The sequence below is a fragment of the Eubalaena glacialis genome, chromosome 10 (assembly GCF_028564815.1).
Source record: "Eubalaena glacialis isolate mEubGla1 chromosome 10, mEubGla1.1.hap2.+ XY, whole genome shotgun sequence".
Taxonomy (NCBI): Eukaryota; Metazoa; Chordata; class Mammalia; order Artiodactyla; family Balaenidae; genus Eubalaena; species Eubalaena glacialis.
In genome coordinates, this window is record NC_083725.1 from 84,838,973 (window position 1) to 84,860,346 (window position 21,374).

A 21,374-nucleotide genomic window follows, 5' to 3' on the forward strand; every position below is an offset into this window, starting at 1 on the left:
TTTTTTTACAACATCATTTAAGCATGTCTTTCCCTTGCATAAACAACATTATCTCACAGGGAGTCCATTTGGAAAGTGTAATGACCCTCCAGATCCTTCAGTAACTCCTCAGAGTCTTTTGCTGAAAGCCAGGATTCCTCATGCCTGGGCGTGTAAATCCTAGTGGAAAAATCTGTTTAATCATCCCTCTAACCTTGGGATTTGGTTTTGCCTCTTTATTTCATGGAAGATGAAGTTGTAAATATAGTATCACATTAATTCAGAACCATTACAGATTCTTGATATATCAAGATACTCCCCAGAAGAGCTCAATATTAAAAATTTGTCCAAATTAGAGGTGATTTCTCAGGAGGGTCTGGTGAAAGCAGGTTACTCTTCCTTGGTTGTATGGAATGCTAACTCCCTAGAACAGTGAGGAAAACAGGGAGTGTGAGAGGCTGGAATAATTTATGATTCTTTCACCTGCATTTTTCATAGCAGATAGCTTGTGTTTGGGCTGTTAAAATTGTGCTTTAAGCCCTCTGAGTGGCATTTGAATTCCTGACACAGTGATGTCAGAATCTCTTGTAAGACTCTGAAACTGGATCTCCTTGTCTTATGGGCCTTTCCATTTTTTAATGGATTTTCTGGTCACTTTGGAGAATCTTGGCTCTGGTTAAAATGCTGTGTCTTGGCCAACATGGGGTCTCATTGATATTATACTTGGTTGCTGTCAGCCAGTCGAGGTTCTTTTGAGATTCGGCTGGTTAGCAGACAGAGACTTTGAAGCTGACCTACATGTACTCTCTTTCTGATGAGAGGCATTAGACCCTGGTTGAGTCCTATCCTGATGAGCTCTGGGCTCTTAGCCTCGGTTCATCCAGTGGAAAATGGGAGGTGGAATAATCCATGTACCATGCCTAGTACAGTGCCTGGCATTTGGTAAACACCGCCAATGGTGGCTTTAAATATTAGGTAAGATTGCATCTTATTCCTTTGTGGATAAACAGTGTGGTCTCATGGAGGACCTCTATTGTGGATTGGGTTGTAATGCCTCTGTAGAAGGGTCTCAAACTCAAATTGCAGGGTCAGTCAGGTAGCATATGTGAGTGCAAAGGCTCAGATGGGGGGTTGAGTCAAATGGGAAAGCACATGTCTGTCTAAAGAGAGCAGTTACAACTCAGGGCTAAGTAATCATCTCCTATATATAAGATATTGGCACCTATTCCAAATATTTAAAAGACTCAGTGTGGGCTTTAAAGATAATCATTTAAGGGGTGAAGTCAGCAACGAAGAAGCCCAGAAACTAGGAAGTGCAGTTACTTCTTTGGCAACTTTTACTGAATGAGAGGAGATGCTCTGACCAGTGGGGACCTTCAGTGCCCCTTTGCCTCTACTAGCTTTTCTCTGAGCTTAAACTCCCAGGATAGCAGTTAGAAAGCACCTCTGGGATGGCTGCATCCACCTCCCTCATGAGAAACTGGGAACTAAGAGTAAGTGACATGTCCAGACTCTAATAGGAAGCAGTTCTATTAGAGGGGAGTTCTATTAAAGGGGAGGTCTGGGGCCAGGGCCTGGCTCTCCTGGCTCCTTGGCTTTGCCACTTCCAAGCCTTGAAGGAGAGAGCAGCATAACGAAGAGCACCGGTGGGCCTGGGCTTTGGCATGCTGCCGTCTATTGCCTTGTGCTGGCACTTGGCTGGTGGTTTGAGGGGCTATTGAAGGCTGTAGAAATGTCTGAAACCAGTGCAGTTTCCTTTGCTGACCTTCCCATTTTACATTTTCCTTTGTGTCTGAGCTATGTGTTCTTGTCTGTCACATCTACCGGCTTTGCGGTCAAGGGTGGGGACAACTGAGTCATCACTGTACCCCCCGGAACCTCACGTGGTGCCTGGCACATAGAGGGTGCTGGCTGACGGGGTGAGATGAACAAAATGAATTCAAGGCCCCTGGCTCGGGACTCAAAAACATTGAGTTTAGGAGTCTTGAAGAAAAATAGCAAATGTTTGGTGGAATTCTTTCCGCCCACCCACTGGCAAAAATAGGTGAAGGTCATCTTCCAATCTGATCACTTATAACTGCAGTTGTGCCCTGGTATGACCACCAGTGGAGGACCTTTCATTGAGGAGAGAAAAAGGGACATGGCTGTGATCCGGAGGGGAAATGATCTTTTTGTGTTGATGGTTCTGAGGAGTCAATGGAAGCATCTTCTTGCCATTTCTCTAGATGTCCCAGCCAAAGAATTTATAGGGCATAAACATCATATGCTGTTTTGAAATTTAAAAAAAAAGACGGGAACCAGCCAAGCTGTGGGCCCCACATCCCTTTTAGTTTCCTATGACAGAACCCGGGGCAGGAGGAGGCCCCCAGAATTCTTCTGTTTGTTTCCCAAGGCTGTTGAACACAGTGCTGTTTCCACTAAGACTTTTGGAGTAGCCTTGGCAGTCTTACAATATAGAGTGAAAGTGAAGTGGAGCGGGAAGAACTGGTGAAGAGAATAGATGCTGTCCTGTGTTCATTTATTCTTCTGGTCGTTCGTATAAAAATCATTCATTCACTCACAAAATGAAATCTGCTTTAATATTTTTCTAAATGTCTGAGGAACGCTTTTGTACCCAAAAAGAATGTCTTAGAATTAATTAGGTTTTACTATTCAACTGTTGAAGCTTTAATTTTGAAACCTATGTTTTCTTATAAATCTTATCTCTAAGTCAAGTATTTTTGTATACATTAAGAACGTTTCCACTTGTTATTTGATTAGTACTTTATTAATTCAGACTTGAATTTAATTAGTACTGTTTGCAAACTTGGATAATTAAGTTTCCTTAAATATTTTATTTTATTTTATTTTATTTATTTTTTGCTGCACCGCGAGGTTTGTGGGATCTTAGTTCCCCGACCAGGGATCGAACCCGGGCCCCCAGCAGTGAGAACGCCAGGTCCTAACTACTGGACCACCAGGGATTTCCCTCCTTAAATATTTCAGATTGCATTCGTAAACTTAACATACCTGGTTTCCTCGTGCTCTCCAAATGTTGGATGGGGTAGACTTTAGCAGCCTAACAAGCAAAATCTTTCTAAGCACTTAAACAACCCTTGCAAATCACATAATTTATGACATTTATAGCTTCAGTTTGTCCAAAACACTTCAATTCTTTTTACAGTCTGAATCCAATTCTTAAATCTTTCATCTTAAAAATCTCAAATCAAAAATCAGTACTCGGGCTTCCCTGGTGGCGCAGTGGTTGAGAATCTGCCTGCCAATGCAGGGGACATGGGTTCGAGCCCTGGTCTGGGACGATCCCACGTGCCGCGGAGCAGCTAGGCCCGTGAGCCACAATTACTGAGCCTGCATGTCTGGAACCTGTGCTCCGCAACAAGAGAGGCCACGACAGTGAGAGGCCCGCACACTGCGATGAAGAGTGGCCCCCGCTTGCCGCAACTAGAGAAAGCCCTCGCACAGAAACGAAGACCCAACACAGCCATAAATAAATAAATAAATAAATAAACCCAAAAGTTTAAAAAAAAAAGAACTAGCACGGCACATATTTCTTAAAAAAATTTTAAAAAAGTACTCATTTAGGTTCGAATCACAAGACTATTCTTTTTAGATTCTGTAATATGCCATATATTTTTTAAAATATTATAAATATATAGAGATTACCCCAGTGATCACAAAGCTTTCACGCTAAACTTAAGTATTAATATTAGGATTTATTTCATTATCTCCCTTCATCTTTTTGAAACTTTCCCAGGATTTAAAGTCACTTACTCCCAACTGGGGGGAGGAAGTTTATCCTCTCAGGTGGGCTCAGAACCATCATGTGATTTTTCTCAGTCAGATTCAAGGGCAGGATGCAGGAATGGTCAAATCATATTCCGGAATGAATGTTCTGGAGCCGTGGCTGAGTACACTGTAGTTCTTTCTGCCGTGTCATCTGGGTCCCTGGAGCCTCTTACCTGGAATTTTGTTTCACCGCACTGCAAACACAAATCCTCTGGGTTTCTTTCAAGTTTGAGTCATAATCATGTTTTGTAACCTCTTTCAACATTTATCGCCCGACTTGGGTCAGTAGACTTGTACCCCATCCCAGGTTGTACCTAATTTCCTTTGCCACTTGATTGGATTCAACTAATGTTCTTACTGCCTGAATGAATTCTGCATGCTTTCCACATTTTTCCTGTCTGACTCTCAACCACATGTCTGGAGTTGTTTTAGAAACAAATTGCAATTCCACATTAGTTAGCACAAGTATACCGAGTGACAGAAACCTAAGCAAACTAGTTTTAAGCAAAAGAAAAGAATTTTATTAGTTCTCACTGTTTGGTCTCCCAGAAGTGGCTTCTGGCTTCTGGCTTCTGGCTTCTGGCTTCTGGCTTCTGGCTTCTGGTCTGACTGGATGCAGGAGCTCAGGTGATGTCATTCCTCTTGCCTCTGCTTCCCTGCCTCTGTGCTAACTGCCTTCTAAGGCAGGTAAGGATGAAGGGGCCAGTGGGTCCGAGGCAGCTCTAGGCTTCCTTTGCATTTCTTCCAGAGCTGTGTGTCATTCTCAGCATCTCCTGTGGGGGGAGTGCTATTTTAGGCAAAGTTAAAGAGCTCATGCCAGCACTTTGTAACTGTGAAGAAGTTCATGGACAACGTGAATCTCTAAGAGGGGGCTGGCATACCCCACATTCTCTTGTTGGGACCACATTGTTATCACAGAGCATCTTATGGACCTAGTTTTCCTTAGGATGCTTCTTGGAACTCACTGACCTTGATCTTGGTGGCTCATGACCGTTTATAATACCCTGAATTTTAGGGAAAGGACAAGTTGGAGCTAAGTGATTTTATATCTAGATAGATCCGCCAATGTCCCCAAAGATCCAGAAGTGAGGGAGACATGGCTGGTTTTCCGAGTGTGGGGACAGCTCTGGTTTCTGGCACACAGACAGCCCTGGGGGACACCAAGGCCGCTCTTGTTCAGCATGGACTTCCCTTGTGTCACTGCTCCTTCATCCTCCTCCTTAATTTCCCCACTCCACTCTTCTGTGGGGTAGATCATTGGTTCGACCCTTCTGGGCCAGCTCAGTTTCAAGGACTTCCTGTAATCTCATCATAGCCGCATGATGCTCTGGGCACCGACGTGGGAAGAATCGTGTGTGTGATAAGTGCCACATGCCCCTCTGCAACAGCATCTCAGTGTTGAAAGGCCACAAAGGAAGAGCGGGTACAATTTCAAAGCAAAAAAATCTGGGGCTTGGATTCATGGGCATTTGTTACTAAGTTCCCTCCTTCCTCCCCTCCAGCCCCACTTGTCTCCTGTCTGTCCTCTTTCTTCTTCGTTGGATTATAGGAAATTTTAGATACGTTAAATTGCTAACCCCAGAGAGCAGATGCAATTAAAGACTCATGGGATTTTCTTTTCATCATGAGAGTGGATTAGAGTCCTTTCCCGTCTGTTATGTCACCCTTTTCCCAGCAGAGCGTTCCACAGTTGCCAGCCTAGGTGGTGTCATCCATGTGTCACCCATAAGGCAACTGAGGCAAGGAAGTTGTGACTTGTCAGAGGCTGAAGTGGGAGGGAGCTGGGCTCAGAATCCACTGCTGGGGCTGCGTTTGCGTCAGAACTTGCCCTGCCTGTCTCTCCTGTACGTGAGTTCAGTCAGGAGGTGTTTAATAAACACATACTGTGTGCCTGGAGATGGAGTTGATGTGAGGCTGGCATTGCTGTGGCAGCACTGCTCTGGAGGTGGGCTTCAGGGTCAGGGAGGGTTTCACTGCCAGCTCTGCCATGCATCTGCAGAGAGCCCTGGACGGCAGCTCTCACAGCCTCAGTTTCCTCATTAGGAAGCAAGGCCACCTGTGAGGGAGTAGGAGCGTTGCTGAGAATACATGCAGATACTGAAGAGTTGGCATGTTGGCAAGTGCTCAGCCAACGGCTGTTGTGAAAAATCGGATGATGCAGGCCAGAGGGAGCGCATGTTCTGAAATTAGACAATTCAGCGTCTTAAACCCAATTCCATAGTGGACTGAACAGCACTGGGCAAAATACTTGTTCTTTCAGCCTTGATCTCTTCATTTGTCAACTGGGGAGGATAATAGGTCCCTTACAGGTGTGATATGAAGAGTGGAGAAATAAGTGATGTATCGGAAGCACCTGGCATGATGCCTGACACCTGGGATGCACTTGTTACTATCACTAAGCAGACCCCTGCGTATACTTGGAAAGTAGGACAGACCGTCACATGGAGAACAACTAGAAAACTGCAGGAGTGTATAGAATGAACCCAAATGCGGAAGACTGTGGGAATTCAGAGGAGGGGATTGTGAGGGTGGGCCAGAGTATTTGGAGAAGTCCTTAAAGGAGGATTCGGAACCGGATGGAGCCCAGGCCAAAGCAGTGGAATCACAGGAGGGAAGTCGGCTAAGACCCAGAGCTGCGGGATGCTGCAGGCCCTGTGAATTCATCCTAAGTCCCCTCCTGAGCCCTCACACTTCCTGCCTTTATTCTCCCTACTTGAGAACCACCTTCGCATGTTTCCCCTGCACTTGTGTGGGACCCTCCAGGTGGGCTTTAGGAAGCCAAATTGGCGGGCTGAAGGGAAAGGTGATGAAAACAGGTTTCCACTAAGTCTCGTCTTCCTGCCTGATCAGCAGAGCTCAGACAGGCATCCTACAAGCTGGTGGAAGAAACTGAAACTTCCTTTTGATTACTTGGGGGAGTATGGGGAGCTCCTGGCTTTCTAAATCTCAGATATTGGCATTTCTTTTTTGTTGTTTGGTTTTTTTGGTTTGTTTTTTCGAGATATAGTTGATGTACAATATTATTTGTTTCAGATGTGCAGCATAGTGATTCACAATTTTTAAAGGTTATACTCCATTTATAGTTATTATAAAATATTGGCTGTACTCCCTGTGCTACACAATATATCCTTGCAGCTTATATATTTCGTACATAGTAGTTTGTACCTTCTAATCCCCTACCCCATCTTGCCCCTTGCTTCTTCCATCTCCCCACTGGTGACCACTCGTTTGTTCTGTGAGTCTGTTTCTGTTATATTCCCTAGTTTGTTGTATTTTTTTTAGATTCTACATGTAGGTGCTATCATATAGTATTTCTCTTTTTCTGTCTGACTTATTTTACTAAGCATAACGCCCTCTAAGTCCATCCATGTTGTTGCAAATTGCAAAATTTCATTCTTTTTTATGACTGAGTAATATTCCATTGTATGTACATACCACATCTTTATCCATTCATCTGTTGATGGACACTTAGGTTGCTTCCTTATCTTGACAATTATAAATAATGCTGCTGTGAACATTGGGATGCATGTATCTTTTCGAATTAGTGTTTTTGTTTTTTCGGATGTATACCCAGGAGTGGAATTGTTCTGACACTGGCGTTTCTGAGGCATCAGCCTGCCGCTGTGCAGGCCTTTCAGTGAGGCACAGCTCACTGTGGAGGGCTGAGTGGTGGAGTAATGTGGTTAAGTCAATGCTTCATCATCACACAGCCCCGGGTGTAGATACTGACCCTGCCACTCCTGCTCTGGGATGTGCTAGCCTCCCGAACCTGGGCTTCCTCCTGGGGAAGTGGGCCGTGTCGTATGCCCGTGTGCACTGAAAATTGATGTAATAGAGAGCCGTCTGGCATCACAGTAAAGAGGGTGGCTCTGGGACTTCCCTGGTGGCGCAGTGGTTAAGAATTCACCTGCCAGTGCAGGGGACACGGGTTTGATCCCTGGTCCAGGAAGATCCCACATGCCACGGAGCAACTAAGCCCATGCACCACAACTACAGAGCCTGCACTCTAGAGCCCATGAGCCACAACTACTGAGCCTGTGCTCTAGAGCCCGCGAGCCACAACTACTGAAGCCCACGTGCCTAGAGCCCGTGCTCTGCTACAAGAGAAGCCACCGCGATGAGAAGCCCGCACACGGCAGTGAAGAGCAGCCCCCGCTCACCCAACCTAGAGAAAGCCCGCACGCAGCAATGAAGACCCAGTGCAGCCAAAAATAAATAAATAAATTTATTTAAAAAAAAAAAAAAAGAGGGTGGCTCTGAAGCTGCGGCAGCTGGATGCAGGTCCTGCTCCACCTCTTACAGTCTGACCTTGTGCAAGGCGTCTTACCTTTCTAAGCCTCAGTTTCCCCACCTGTACAATAGGAAAACAATAATACTTACCTTTTGTCACTCGATCAAGTAGAGCAGTGTTACATTGATGCTGGAAGCTTACTTTATAGCCTCCTCAACTTCCCACTCCCATGTGTCTAAATCAGCAAGTATTTACTGAGCACCTGCTGTGTATCTGCCACCCTGCAACCAAACAAATGAGAAAATGCAACCGGCTTGATGCTGGCCGGGCGGGGGGTGGAGGTGGCACTGCCGGTAGAGGGACCAGGGAAGGCCTTTCTGGGGAGGTGACTCTTCAAGTGAGAAGGAAGAAGGGACAGGTGACCAAGAAGAGGTACAGTAAATGCAAAGCCTTGAACACGAGCACCCAGAGCCAGTGAGCGACGGAGGGGGGCCCAAGACAGGACTGGACGGGGAGGCTGGATCACAGGGTCTTGAGGGCCAGAGTACAGAGTTTTTGGGTCCCTGAGAAGCCACTGGAGGGTTTGAAGCAGTGGAGCAATAGATCTGATTTGTGTTTCACAAAGATCATTCTGGCTGCTGTGGGGAGAATAGATGGTCTGGGAGCAGACGAGGAGCACGGAGCGCAGCCGGCCTGTTGGCAGTCACCCAGGCAGAGCTAAGCAGCTGGAACCGCAGGGCGCAGGGGCGGGGAGGGCCGTGCACACTGGGAGAGATTCTGCACGCAGAGGCGGGCGGACCCGGGGGTGGACTGAATGTCTTGGTGTTGGGAAGCAGGAGGCAGAAGAAAAAAGAAGAATTATTGCTTGGAGGTTGGACTTGAATGGTGGGGGACAATGGTCTCGATGGAGTTGAGGGTTGAGAAATGGACTCTATTTTTGATGCATCCTGGGATATTATTAGAGTTAGAACTGCCAATGGAGTTGGTGGGTTTTGCTGACTTTTGCACTTTCCTTCCCGTGGCTTTTTTGCTCCAGGAGTGGAGTCCAGGGACTTCACATAGCAGTTCTTTCTCCCGCTCTGAGCCCCAGGGAGGGTGCCACTGCTGTCTCTCTCTCTGCCCCGCTTTCAGCTCCAGCCCCCAAACCCACTGCTCCTCCGCTGGCTCTAGGCCTGGCAGGTAGCCCTTGGCCTTTCTGCAGTTCCCGAGATGAAGCTGCGGATGGGGTAGGCAGGGTGTAGGTGTCTAGCCACGTCTGCTCAGGGAGGTGCCCACCCTTCGGGGGAAGGTACACATCAGCCACTTCACCCAGCTGCCAGACGAAACGGATGGATGGCACCCTTGAAGATGAGTCACATCAGAGGCAAAGGAGCTCTGTCTGGGGCTTTGTGACACCGGAGCCTTCGGGGATGGTACACGCTTGTCTGTATCTTCAGACGCTGCTGAGCTGGTGCAGTGTGAGGTCTCGGTGCTCAGGCTGTGTTTGTCTTGGCAGCTGGGATGACAGCAGCTCCGTCAGCAGCGGTATCAGCGACACCATAGACAACCTCAGCACGGATGACATCACCAGCTCCTCCATTGGCTCCTATGCCAACACGCCTGCCTCCTCGCGTAAGAGCCTGGATGTCCAGGTAAGGAGCAGGGTCCCTCCCAAGGCCCCTGCCAGCAGAGAGCCTTGGGCTTGTGGGCCAAGGGGGCTGTTTGGGGTGCGCAGAATCTCCAGGTCCGTGAGATGAGGCCCGACCTCCTGCTTGATGCCTGTGCTCTTATGTCTTGACTCTGTCCTCTACCTGCAAGGAGAGGGGGGGTCCAGTATCGGGGTACGCTAAACGGGTGTGGGGAGACTCACCGCTCTCACTGTGGTGGCCTTGGCAAATCCTGTTTCCTTCCCAGACCTCAGTTTCATTATCTATTTGGAAGAAAAAAAAAAGGATGCTGGACTCAACTGGCCGTTCTTAGTCTGGAGTGCGTGTCCATGGCATTCGTCTGATCCCTCAAGAGTGCTGGGGTGGGAACAAAGTTAAGAAGCCTGGGCTGGAAGACCAGTACGTCCCAACAGATCTGTGGGTCATATCCTCCTGCCAGTGTATTGTATTTGGCCCACAGTATCACTCTTCTTTTAAATGGGATTGCATGTCAAGTTTTTTAAAGTTCATCATTTCACATGATAGTGAGCTTCTGGTTTCTCTTGAAAAATCAGAAGCTATTGCCTTCCTGAGTCTATATTCTCCACAACCAACTGATGTCCAGGTGTCCCCGCCTTTGGACAGGGCGCCCACGCCGCTGTGTGCCAACCAGCTACACCCTTCAAATACCTGCCTGTCCCGAGGCACTTGAGTTTCCAACCCCTGCTTTAAACCCTCTGATTTAGTGTTTCAGATGCAGTGCTTCCAAAGCAGTTTTGTGCAGGTGTGTTTGCTACCCCTCATAGCATCCCTTAGTGGTCAGAGGGGTTGGTTCTAATAAGCCCATTTTACTAGCGGACAAGCGAGGTGCCATCCTCACCACCAGTCCCCACGCTGGGACAGATCGGCACGAGGACTGGTCAACCACGGTGGCACTGGCATATACGGACTGGAATCATTTTCACGATGAGTCCCTCCCACCAGTGGGGCCCGCTGCCTCGGGTGAACCCATGTGAAGGTCTGATGGGGACCGAGTCTCCCAGAGGGACCTTTTGAGGGCAGAGCTGACACAGCCCCTTCTTTCACTCCCTTCCTTTCACATCCGCTTCCTTTCTCCACTTTCTCACTCTGGACGGATAGGAGCTGCTTTGGGAATCTCTTTGCTTTCAAAGATATCTTTTTCTTTCAGGACAGGGCTAAATGAAGGATGTGTCAGAGTGTGGGATTAATTCTGTACCACAGAAATGTAAACACAGACTGCCTGATGAAATCTATTAGGTGTTGCCTCTGGGATTGCCTATGACTTCTTGAGTTTTCATTTTTAGCCTGAATTTCTAATTATCATTGGCAAACAAGGGTGGGTTGTGGCGGTTAAGGGAAAAAAAGCTACCCAAATGAAGGGAGCCCAGAGATATGGGGGTTACTGATAATGTGCCATATCTTGATCTGAGGGGTAGTTATGTACGTTAGTTTCAGAAAATTTCTTCCAATTATATACTTAAGATTGTACATTCAGTATATGAATGTTATACCTCAATTTTAAAAAAGTTAATTAAAAACAACCCAAAAAAACCTAAGCCACACCACCAACTGATCACTGTTTAATTAGTTATTAGACACAAGTTAGAAACACCCAGCCAGACTGTGTCCCTACCACTTGCCAAATGTTATAATATCCACAGTTTCCGGGACTTCCCTGGCAGTCCAGTGGTTAGGACTCGGTGCTTTCACTGCCGTGGCCCAGGTTCATTCCCTGGTCAGGGAACTGAGATCCTGCATGTCGTGGGGCACAGCCAAAAAAAAAGATATCCACCGTTTTCCTTTCCTTGTGGACACTAATTTTTTTTTTTTCCAAGACTCATTTTAATTTCAAGGTAACAACAACCAAGCTTCTAGACAGTTCTTAGATACGGAGCTGGGGAACTAAGAGAGAAGGAGAGACAGACGGAGACAGAGAGGAGAGAGAGATCTGTAAATCAGTAGGTTTCTCTCTTGTTTACTTGCAAGGTAGGAAGAAGCTTGCTCCTAAAATGCTCACTGAGCCAACAAAACACTGTTGGAACAGTCTCCTTGTCGTTGTTCCCTTCCCACAAACCTGGAGTTAGAATCTGTTTTCCACATTGATACAGAGTAAACATCTGGGATTTACAAATGATACATTTGAATTTGGTTAATGTCAAGGCCCCCTCTCCTCCTTGACCAGCTCTTTGCTTTCATCTAGCAAATGTCACATCAGAAAAGCTTCAAGAATATTACACAAGCATGTCTTTTGACCAAGATCAGAAAGATAACGTCAAGGGTTGTAAAGAGTTTACTATTTATTGGGTTGTTTTTTGCTCTACAACTACCTGAGTTTAAAATATTTAAATAAAAATTAAGCAAGTAGGTCTTGGAATAAAATAAATGTAGACTTGCACCCATAGTTACAAAGATTCCTGCTGAGATGGTTTCTTTGGCATCCCTTTGTTCCTGTCCAGGGAGCATCTCCAAGTATCTGAATCCACATAAACTGCAGCCTTCTCCCCTCCTCCCCCGCACCACTCTGAGGAAGGCTAAGGGCCATTACTCCTCTCGAAGCAGCGTCAGGCAGCGGGAAGGTGTACACTGCCATCCTCCCCAGGGCTCATTCAGGTTCCCATCACACATGGGTTTCCCTGGACAAATGGGCAGCACAAAGCATCCTAGGCGAGGCATGGAAAGGCAGGAAGAAGTAGCCCAGTGTGTCTGGGTTGCCTGCCTAAGGTTTCATATTTGAAAAGCCTCTGAAGACCAGCCAAAAGGAAGTACATCTAAGGAACAGGGGAGCTATCGTCTGGAAGCCTAAGGAGCAGCCTCGTTTGGCTGCTTGAGAGAGGCGGCAGCCGGTAACAGAGGAGCGATCCTTGGGGGATGGAAGTCCCCTTTGTCTGTGAGTGACTGTTTCCTCAAGGATGTTGAGGAGCACGGGGAGGGTCTTCGATGGGGCACCCGTGCCCAGATACCCAGCATCGGCCTCTGCTCACTGCTTCTCAGTGTGCTGGGCAAAGCATCTCCCTGCCTGGGGTCTGACAACCTCTTGACCAACTTTCTCCAGGAGAGCCGGTGAGTCTGGCTGCAGTGTCAGGGAAAAGGTACGGCCTTTGAAGTCAGGGTTGAGCTCCTAGCTCTGTGGCATCCTTGGATAAGCTCAACCTCTCCAAGCCTCTGCCTCCCCGTGATTACATAAAATCACGGTAACTAGGCTTATCTTGAAGGGTGAATGTGAGAGCGATATGGACATTCTTTATCTGAACATGCTTTCAGATAAATGAGCCTAATTCGTTTTTTCTTTTTTTTCTTTTTTCTGGCTGTGCCACTCTGCTTACGGGATCTTAGTTCCCCAACCAGGGGTTGAACCCCGGCCCTTGGCAGTTGAAAGCGCTGAGTCCTAACCACTGGACCTCCAGGGAATTCCCTCAGAGCCTAATTCTCAATAGTTGCTCAGACGGTTCGTTTCGTTTCTTTCCTTTCCTTTCCTTTCCATTTCCTTTTCCTTTTTCCCTTTCCTTCCTTCCTTCCTCTATATTACCTGTCCCTCTGCTTCTCTCCTCCATTCATGTCAGGAACCAAAAGTTGACTGTTATTCATGTCCTTTCTCTGTAGTGTCAGAGCATTTCATCTTATGTTTTGCAGCATTTTGTTTTTAGGACAGGGTGTTGGTGGCAGAAGACTTTCACACGTGAACATCACTTCCCCACATCCCTTTCATCTATCTCTTCCTGTCCTTGTGACTCAGCATTTTCTCTCTGTCTGTGGAAGGTTCCATTCCAGGTGCCAAGGTACAAAAAAAGGCATATGTCAAGATTCCTCTCATTTTCACTGCCTTTGAAATTTTAAAAAAATATACAAGGGGAAAAAATGGTAATTCCATGTGAGTTTGCTTTTTGCTACTGAAGGAAACAAAATTCTGAATTCTGTGGCAAGGATTCCTGTCCTCGGTGACCTTGAGTAATCCTGGAGCTCTCTGGATGCTCTCTGGATGACAGTCTGGACGTAAGGATAGAGTTTGGCTGGGGTGTGGGCGGGGCACCCCTTCTGCCACCTGCTGGGCCCTGCTGCTCCTGACTTGAGGCAAGTTACCTTTCCTCTTCACACCTGTGCTTTCCTTGTCTGTCAAATACAGATAAAAGTGCAAGTTTAGAGGATTAGATGAGCTAATAATGTGTGCGGAGGCACCCAGTGCCCAGTAAGAAAGGCGGCAGGTGATGATGCTGACGCTGATCCTAAATTCTGTTATTACTGGGACTCAAACTTTAGCCAGTGTAACATCTCAATCTGCAGGGGATGGTGTGGGCTTGAAGAGGGCAGTGTCTCTGGCTTCTTAGAGGCTTGTGGCCTAAGAGCACAAAAGACAAGTACCCTGTTCACCTTAATGCAAGACAGAAATAGATTAAATGCTAAAGTGCCGGAGATTTTCAGAGGGGGGACAGTTGGTGACAAAAGAGCCACTGTTAAAATTGAGTCCCTCCACATTGAGCTCATTGCGCCCACCGTCAGCTCTCTGAGACACCTGTGTTATCACCCCTGTTGCACGCACAAGGTAACAATCTCAGAGAAGCTCAGCCACTTCCTTCAGGGTCACACAGAGCACAGGAGGGAGTTGCAGCACCTAGTACTTGACCTCAAGTCTGTCCGACCCCAAGCCCATGCTCTTCCCTCCACCTCCCGCCCCACGGCTGCACCTCCTCGCTCCTCAGCACCTTGGTTCCATCCTCTCGCTCTCAGAAGACTGGCCTCCCCTCTTCAGTCTCTGGGGAACCTGGGCCCTCAGGGGAGAACTCTCCCATCTTCCAGGCCCTCTTCCTCCTTGAGTGTGGCTATTTCCCTGCCTTCCCTCTTGGATGCTGAATGAGTAAGTGGGCTTGCAGGTAGGGGCAGTAGGAAAATCTACAGAAAGGAGGTACCACTTGAGATGGGAACAGCTGGCAAAGGGGAGGGTGCAGCTCTTTGTACATCCCATGTAGCCGTCCTGCTGGTCCTCCTGTTGTAAGCTCTGGGAGCAGAGAGGCTGGCCCTTCTTCATCTTTTAATCCCTCCTGGTGCCACCACATGATCTGGCACACAGCTCAGCAGGGGTTTGCTAAGGAGATGTGAACTCACAGCCAGTATAATGTCCCGGGGCAGAGGCCGCTGTGCCGAGAGCAGCTGGGAAGCCTACCACCCAGGACCACATTGTGGGGCTGTGATGGTTGGATGATTGTTCTTTCCAGAGGGGGATTCAACTGTAGTCCCAGACCAGGGATGTGTGCACTCTCTCTGCCACTGGGGTGGAATCAGTTCTGGAGGTCCCACCCAGAGGCGAGGCTGGAACTGCTCCAGAATTGGAGCTGGGGAACCACTGGCCAGCCAGGATGGAAGGAGAATCTACTGGGTGTAGGTATTATGTTAGGTGCCCCTGGACATGCAGCATCCTCAAGTCCTTGGACTTGTCCTCCAGGAAGGCAGCATAGCATGATGGCTAAAATATGGGCTCCGCACTTAGGCTCCCCGGAATCCTTGCACTGTGTGATCTTGGGCAATTTTCTTTTCCACTCTGTGCCTCAGTGTTCTCATGTAAAATTGAGACTACAAACTATAACTTCCTCATAGGTTTCTGGTGAAGATTAAGTTAAATGGTACATGTAAAGCACTTTAGCCCAGTGCCTAGCACATAGTAAATGCTTAGTAAATTTTAATTGTTACTGCTCCAGCTATTAGCCTCACTATAATTTGATCAGGAAAAATAAGGTATAGGAACATTAAAAGAATAATTAATGCAGTACCCCAGGATGTGGTATGTGCTAAGTTCTCAGTACCTCTTAGAGTGTAAAAGGATGTGTTAGAATGTACTTGAACATAAGCTCCAGGAGGTTAATGATTTGTATTGATATTTTGTTCTCATTCATTGTAGTATTCCCAGTACCCAAAAGCTTGCTTGGCACACAGCGGTACCGGGTAAATATTTGTTGAGTGAATGTTTCCAAAGCCAAGATATTTTCTGCCTCAGGGCCTTTGCACATAACTCTTCCCTCTACCTGGCATGCTCTTCCCTAAACTCTTCTCTCGGTAAGTTTCTGCTCATTCTTTAGGACACTTCTTCAAAAAGGCCTTACCAGACCACTGTCCCTTACCCCCATCATCATAATCTAAATTACATCACTGCCTGCAATTCTCTCTCAGACTCCTTGTCCTTTTCCATTTATTTGTCTTATATTTCCAATCCCCGCCTCTTTCACTGGACCGTAAACTTCAGAAGGGATGGGAACCAATCTTACTCACAGATCCTCAGACCCACCATAGTGCCCGGCAAACCACGGGCATGGAGGAAATTCTGGCAGAATGAATACACTGGGAGGTTTAGAGGAAGGAACACGGGCTGGTGTAGTTGGGACATGGAGCAAGTACCGTGAGTTTCCACTTATCTGTAAAACTGAGATGAAGGCAGTTCTACTTACCTGCTCACCCTCCTTGACCAGATAGCGGTTGGGATCGGATGAGGTCGTTTTGTTAAAGTGTGCTGTAGCTCGAGAAGCATGTGTTCGCCGACCGATGTGCTCATGTCCTCACCAAGCCTGATTGCGTGCCTGCTGTGGGGACGCCTCTGTCTCTGTCCTTTGCTGCAGCTGAACGATGAGCTTCTTGCAGCCCAGGAGTGCTCTGTCCTCCTCCTCTCTCTATGCCTAGTACCTCGTGGAAGTGTTTGAGGAATCACCAAACAACTGAAGGCACCCGTGAGGTGGCTGAGGGAGAGGGGGGAGGCTGTGGTGGCGCTAGAGAGGTGATTGAACTTGGGCTGCTTGTCTCTGTATGTATCTTTGCTCCCACTCAGCCAGTGTATTCCATGCAGGAAGCCATCGGTACTAATCTCGAGTGACAAGCATCAGGCCAGATTCTTGCCAGGGGGTCATTTTGATTTCCTACCTTGCTGATGCTGCCCACTCTTGGTAGTTAAGTACAGCAAATACGGGACCTGTATCGCAGGGGAGCCGCCCTAAAGTGTTGCGGACCACCCTTCCCCATTCACTGCACTGCTTCTCCCTGCTGAAATCTCCTCAGACTGGCCCCAGCCCCTAGCGAGGCCCCCAAAGCTTTCTGGTGAGCAAGTTATGGCTTTTAACTGCAGCAAATGATTAACCATCACACTTCTGTCCCCTCCTGGGCTCTGTGGCCAGCAGGTCAGGCCTCTTCCAAAGAAAACTGGCTAATTATATCCCTTGTCTGCCCAAAATCCCACAAGAGGAACAAGCAGCGGCATATGAATGGAGCTGGGGTGGGAGCAGGCACCCTCTGGCTTTTAGCGTGGTGTGGTGGGGAGGGAAGCGGCTTTTGAGGCTTTGCTTCCTCTCAGCCCCTCTCTCTCCCTGATGCGAGGGGAACTAGCAGCCGCCCTCTCTCGCTCACTCTCGGTGTGTTAGACTGTGGCGCTGTGCTAGATCCAAAGATCTGGCTGCCAGTGGAGTGATCGGGAGCTGGCAGAACAAAGGGAGATGGGCTGGGAGGCCGTGAGCTGGATAGAGCTCAGGCTGCCGGAGCTAGAGGAGGCGCGTCGCGAAGTGGCGGAGCTGGTGGCTGAATTCTTGTCACAGCTCCGTCCACTGGTCCTCCTCCATGGGGCTCTGTCCCTCTTTCTCCTCTGGCTCTTTTTACTCTCCTCCCTCACTCCCTTTTAGGACATATTCGTATGCTTTACTTTCCTTGGACCCAACAAATCAGGCTTCCTAACAAGATAACCAGAGTACAAAGGCCCAAACGTTTTCAAGTAGTCCTCTGTTATTTTTCCCTTAACTTGTCCAGTGCATGGGCATTTTTGCTGTGGGGCGAGGGGCTCTCTAGCCTGGGGTTTGAGAAGGACTGATTCAGAGGGTCTCCTTCGCAGACCGACGCTGAGAAGCACTCACAGGTGGAGAGGAATTCCCTGTGGTCCGGCGACGATGTCAAGAAGTCAGACGGAGGGTCAGACAGTGGCATAAAGATGGAGCCGGGGTCGAAGTGGAGGCGGAATCCTTCTGATATGTCTGACGAGTCCGACAAAAGCACGTCGGGCAAGAAGAACCCCGTCATCTCTCAGACAGGCTCGTGGCGGCGAGGCATGACAGCTCAGGTGGGCATCACCATGCCGAGGACGAAGCCGGCTGCCCCGGCAGGCACGCTCAAGACCCCAGGAACTGGTGAGTCAGAGGCATGCGTGGGCCCTTGTCATTTTCAAAACCTGAACCGCAGTCACTCTAGCGAGGGCTTGATGATATTTTTAAATCCCTAGAAAATGCACAGGTATTTCTTCTTAGGGTTTAGACTCTGCTCGTAGCCAGCTTTCAGAAAGGTTCACATCCTTACCTTTCTCCAAGTGAAAATATGTAAGCATGAGAGCCTCTTAAATTCTGAAGATGGTTCAACTGCCGAGACACGTTGGATTGGTTTAAGCTGGGTCAGAGCTGACATACCCAGTGAAGGCTATTCAAGAGCATGTGGGTAGGAGCTGTTGGTGTGTTGAATTGATGTTGTCCATGATTTAAGGATGTATGTAAACAAGGGCAGTGTTTTTGCAGGAAGGTGGGGTACCCCTTGAAAATGATAGGGACAGCTTTTCAATGGACAGAGGGAGAATGGTCAATGAAACACAAGACCTCTTTCCCAGACATATCAGTGATTGGCTGGCTTTGCTTTATTCTGGGTAAATTTAGACTGCTTTGCGAATGAGGAAAACCATTGACATCTCCTAAAAGGCTCATGGTGACAGTTGTAGACACGATTATCTTTATAAAAAGCTCTTTCCTCTGTCTCCCAAGGGGACTGCTTTCCCCCAGGAGAAAGCGAACTAGTTCTTTGGAGGAGGGGAGAATTTTAAACAGTCTGAGCTGGCGGAGCTGGCTTCTTGGTTTGCAGGCTAACCTTTCTGATTTCTCTCTTAGGAAAAACAGATGATGCAAAGGTGTCTGAGAAAGGAAGGCTGTCTCCCAAAGCCTCCCAGGTGAAGCGCTCCCCGTCAGATGCTGGCCGCAGCAGTGGTGATGAATCCAAGAAACCCCTCCCCGGCAGCTCCAGGACACCCACTGCCAATGCCAACAGCTTTGGGTTCAAGAAGCAGAGTGGCTCTGCCGCTGGTTTGGCCATGATCACAGCCAGTGGGGCCACTGTCACCAGCAGGTCAGCCACACTGGGCAAAATCCCAAAGTCGTCCGCACTTGTTGGTCGGTCCACCGGTCGGAAGACAAGCATGGATGGGGCTCAGAATCAGGATGATGGGTATCTGTCTCTCAGCTCCCGGACAAATTTACAGTACCGGAGTCTGCCAAGGCCCAGTAAATCCACCAGCCGGAATGGGGCTGGGAACAGGTCTAGTACCAGCAGCATAGATTCCAACATCAGTAGCAAGTCAGCAGGCCTGCCAGTGCCCAAGCTGAGGGAGCCTTCCAAGACAGCCCTGGGCAGCTCTCTGCCAGGTCTGGTCAACCAGACCGATAAGGAGAAAGGCATCTCATCCGACAACGAGAGCGTGGCTTCCTGTAACTCAGTGAAGGTGAATCCGGCAGCCCAGCCTGTGTCTAGTGCGGCTCAGGCCACTCTCCAGCCAGGGGCCAAGTACCCTGATGTGGCCTCTCCCACGCTCCGCAGGTAAGTGGGTAAATGGCACCGAGCGGAACTGGAATACGTGGAGTGGCATCCTGGATTAATAACTTCCTGTTTTCTTAGCTGAAGCCACCTCTGGTTTTCTCCACTTCAGTCCTTGGGTAAAGCTGTTTGGTCGGATGCTGCCAGCAATTCTGCAGTCAACTGATTATTTTCCCATGTTGGCATGAAAAACATAAGCTTCTGGAATCAGTCATCCTGGGTTTGAATCCTAGGTCCACCTTAATTAGCCACCATGTAACCTCTCTTAATACTTCTGCCTCTGTTTCCTCATCTGTAAAATGGGGATGATGATACCTACCTACGGGTTCTTGTGTCCATTAATCTATGTAGCTACATCTGGCCCATAGTAAGTACTCAATAAAAGTTAGCTACCATCGAAGATGAGATCCTAATACTCCCTTAGATCTGGATGGGGAGCTCAAGGGAAACAGTTTTGTTTTTAATCTGTGGCTCAGATTCCTCATCATTATGCCAGACAGTGGCATAATGGCCAGACCTTTTCCCCAAATAGTCCAATATCCCCCACATACTTTTTTATACTGCATGCATAATTCCAAATTAGTGCCTAAAATTTTAGCTTCCTTTAAAAAAAAAAAGAAAAGAAAGAAAAAACAACTCAAAGCAGAAGCGTTTCTGAAAAAGAGAATTTGATTTCCTATTACCTGAAAAAGGCATTTTCCTGCATTTCCACAACGGGTGGAAATTTGTACCTTAAAATTGATTATTCACTTTTTAAAAACAGTTTCCTTTCAGTTTATACAACTTTTGCCTCTCCATAGTATCTCATTATAATATCCACTGGACCACTTTAAAACTGCAGCTGCATAGAGCAGAGTTCATCCTACCTTTTCAGGAAATTTCTTGTCATAAGAAAGAGTAAGTCGAAGGATAGAAAACTTAGCAGTGAAAAAATAAAAATTATGTGCACATGTACATATTTGGGGATGAATGGGAATGTTTGCAAAGCCGCCAGAAGAAGCATTCCACATGAAAGGTATAATGCAGCAGTTCACTGTTCTTTGTCTAGACTTGATTATTAGAATTTCAGTAATGATTATTTTTTCAGGGAAAAGTCCTATTGGGCTGCTCTTTGTTGTTTTAACAGGTTGCCTTGTAAATGAAAATTTTCTCTGCTTCTTGCCTCAAGTATTATATGTAATATTGACTCTTTGGTATTATAGATTTCCTTTAGTAACTACAAAGGCATTTTACTAGACCCTTAGGCTAGTGTAATAGAATACTTGAAAATGCATGCAGCTTCTTAGGCTGTGAATTGAGCACCTTTCAGCCCATTCCTAGCAATTACATTTTTCCTAAATTGTTAAGGTGTTCTGAATTCTCTCGTTGTGCATCAGTAGGAAGAAGAGGAATCTTAGGTGAAGTGTGATAGCTCTCTTCAAATGGTTTGAAGGACTAACAGACAAAAGATAGGGCTTTTTCTGTGTAGTTACACATAGCAGGATTAGGAGCAAGGCATAAAAGTTGGAAGAAGGTGGGTTAGATTTTAGTTTTGTAACAATTGGAAGTGCTTGGCAATGGAGCCAGTTAGCCTTTGGAGTATAAAGTAGTGAGGTCCCTGACACTGGAAGTATGTAAGCACTCTAAAGCCAAGGTTCTGCAACAGGATAGTTCTTTCTCTGTCACCAGGCAAAAAGTGTTCCTCTTCTGTCACCAGACATTGTAGTGAGGGTTGATTATGTGTTTATTGATTTTTACAACAATTGGGATTTGTAACAACTGTTTGGAGAGGTCGGAGGTCAAACTCACACCACTTTGACTAGCTGGGTGAAGGGCAACCTGCCTATCATAGTATGTAGTAGTATCGTCTCTTTTCGGAGATACCTGTTCCATGACAGTTTTAGTGGATAGAATAAAGCCGTTACATTTCTAGAGCATGTACTGTCCTTTGACTTTAAGACAGTTTCTCCATCCTACCAGAGAACCCTCTGCCAATGGAAGAGGGGAGTGTCTGTGCCATTCCCTGCATTCTGACAGCACATTTGTGGTCATGAGCAGTGGGGGAGATGACGTGCAATGGTCGAACATCTTGTGAATCCCACAAGGTTTGTGTGTATCACTGGACAGTACTAGCTCTCTGGCCCTAAAAGACACATCTTTCAGGCTGG

The 21,374-nt window shown here is 47.4% G+C and overlaps 1 protein-coding gene across 2 annotated transcripts in view; it reads left to right on the forward strand.

Moving 5' to 3' along the window:
• NAV2 (neuron navigator 2) overlaps positions 1-21,374 on the forward strand; it is a 396,612-nt gene that overhangs the window by 311,157 nt on the left and 64,081 nt on the right. For both annotated transcript variants that reach the window (XM_061201526.1, XM_061201527.1), the window contains exons 12-14: positions 9,492-9,627; positions 17,495-17,786; positions 18,528-19,230. In XM_061201526.1, the coding sequence (XP_061057509.1) occupies positions 9,492-9,627; positions 17,495-17,786; positions 18,528-19,230 (1,131 nt within the window). The remainder of the gene's footprint in view (positions 1-9,491; positions 9,628-17,494; positions 17,787-18,527; positions 19,231-21,374) is intronic.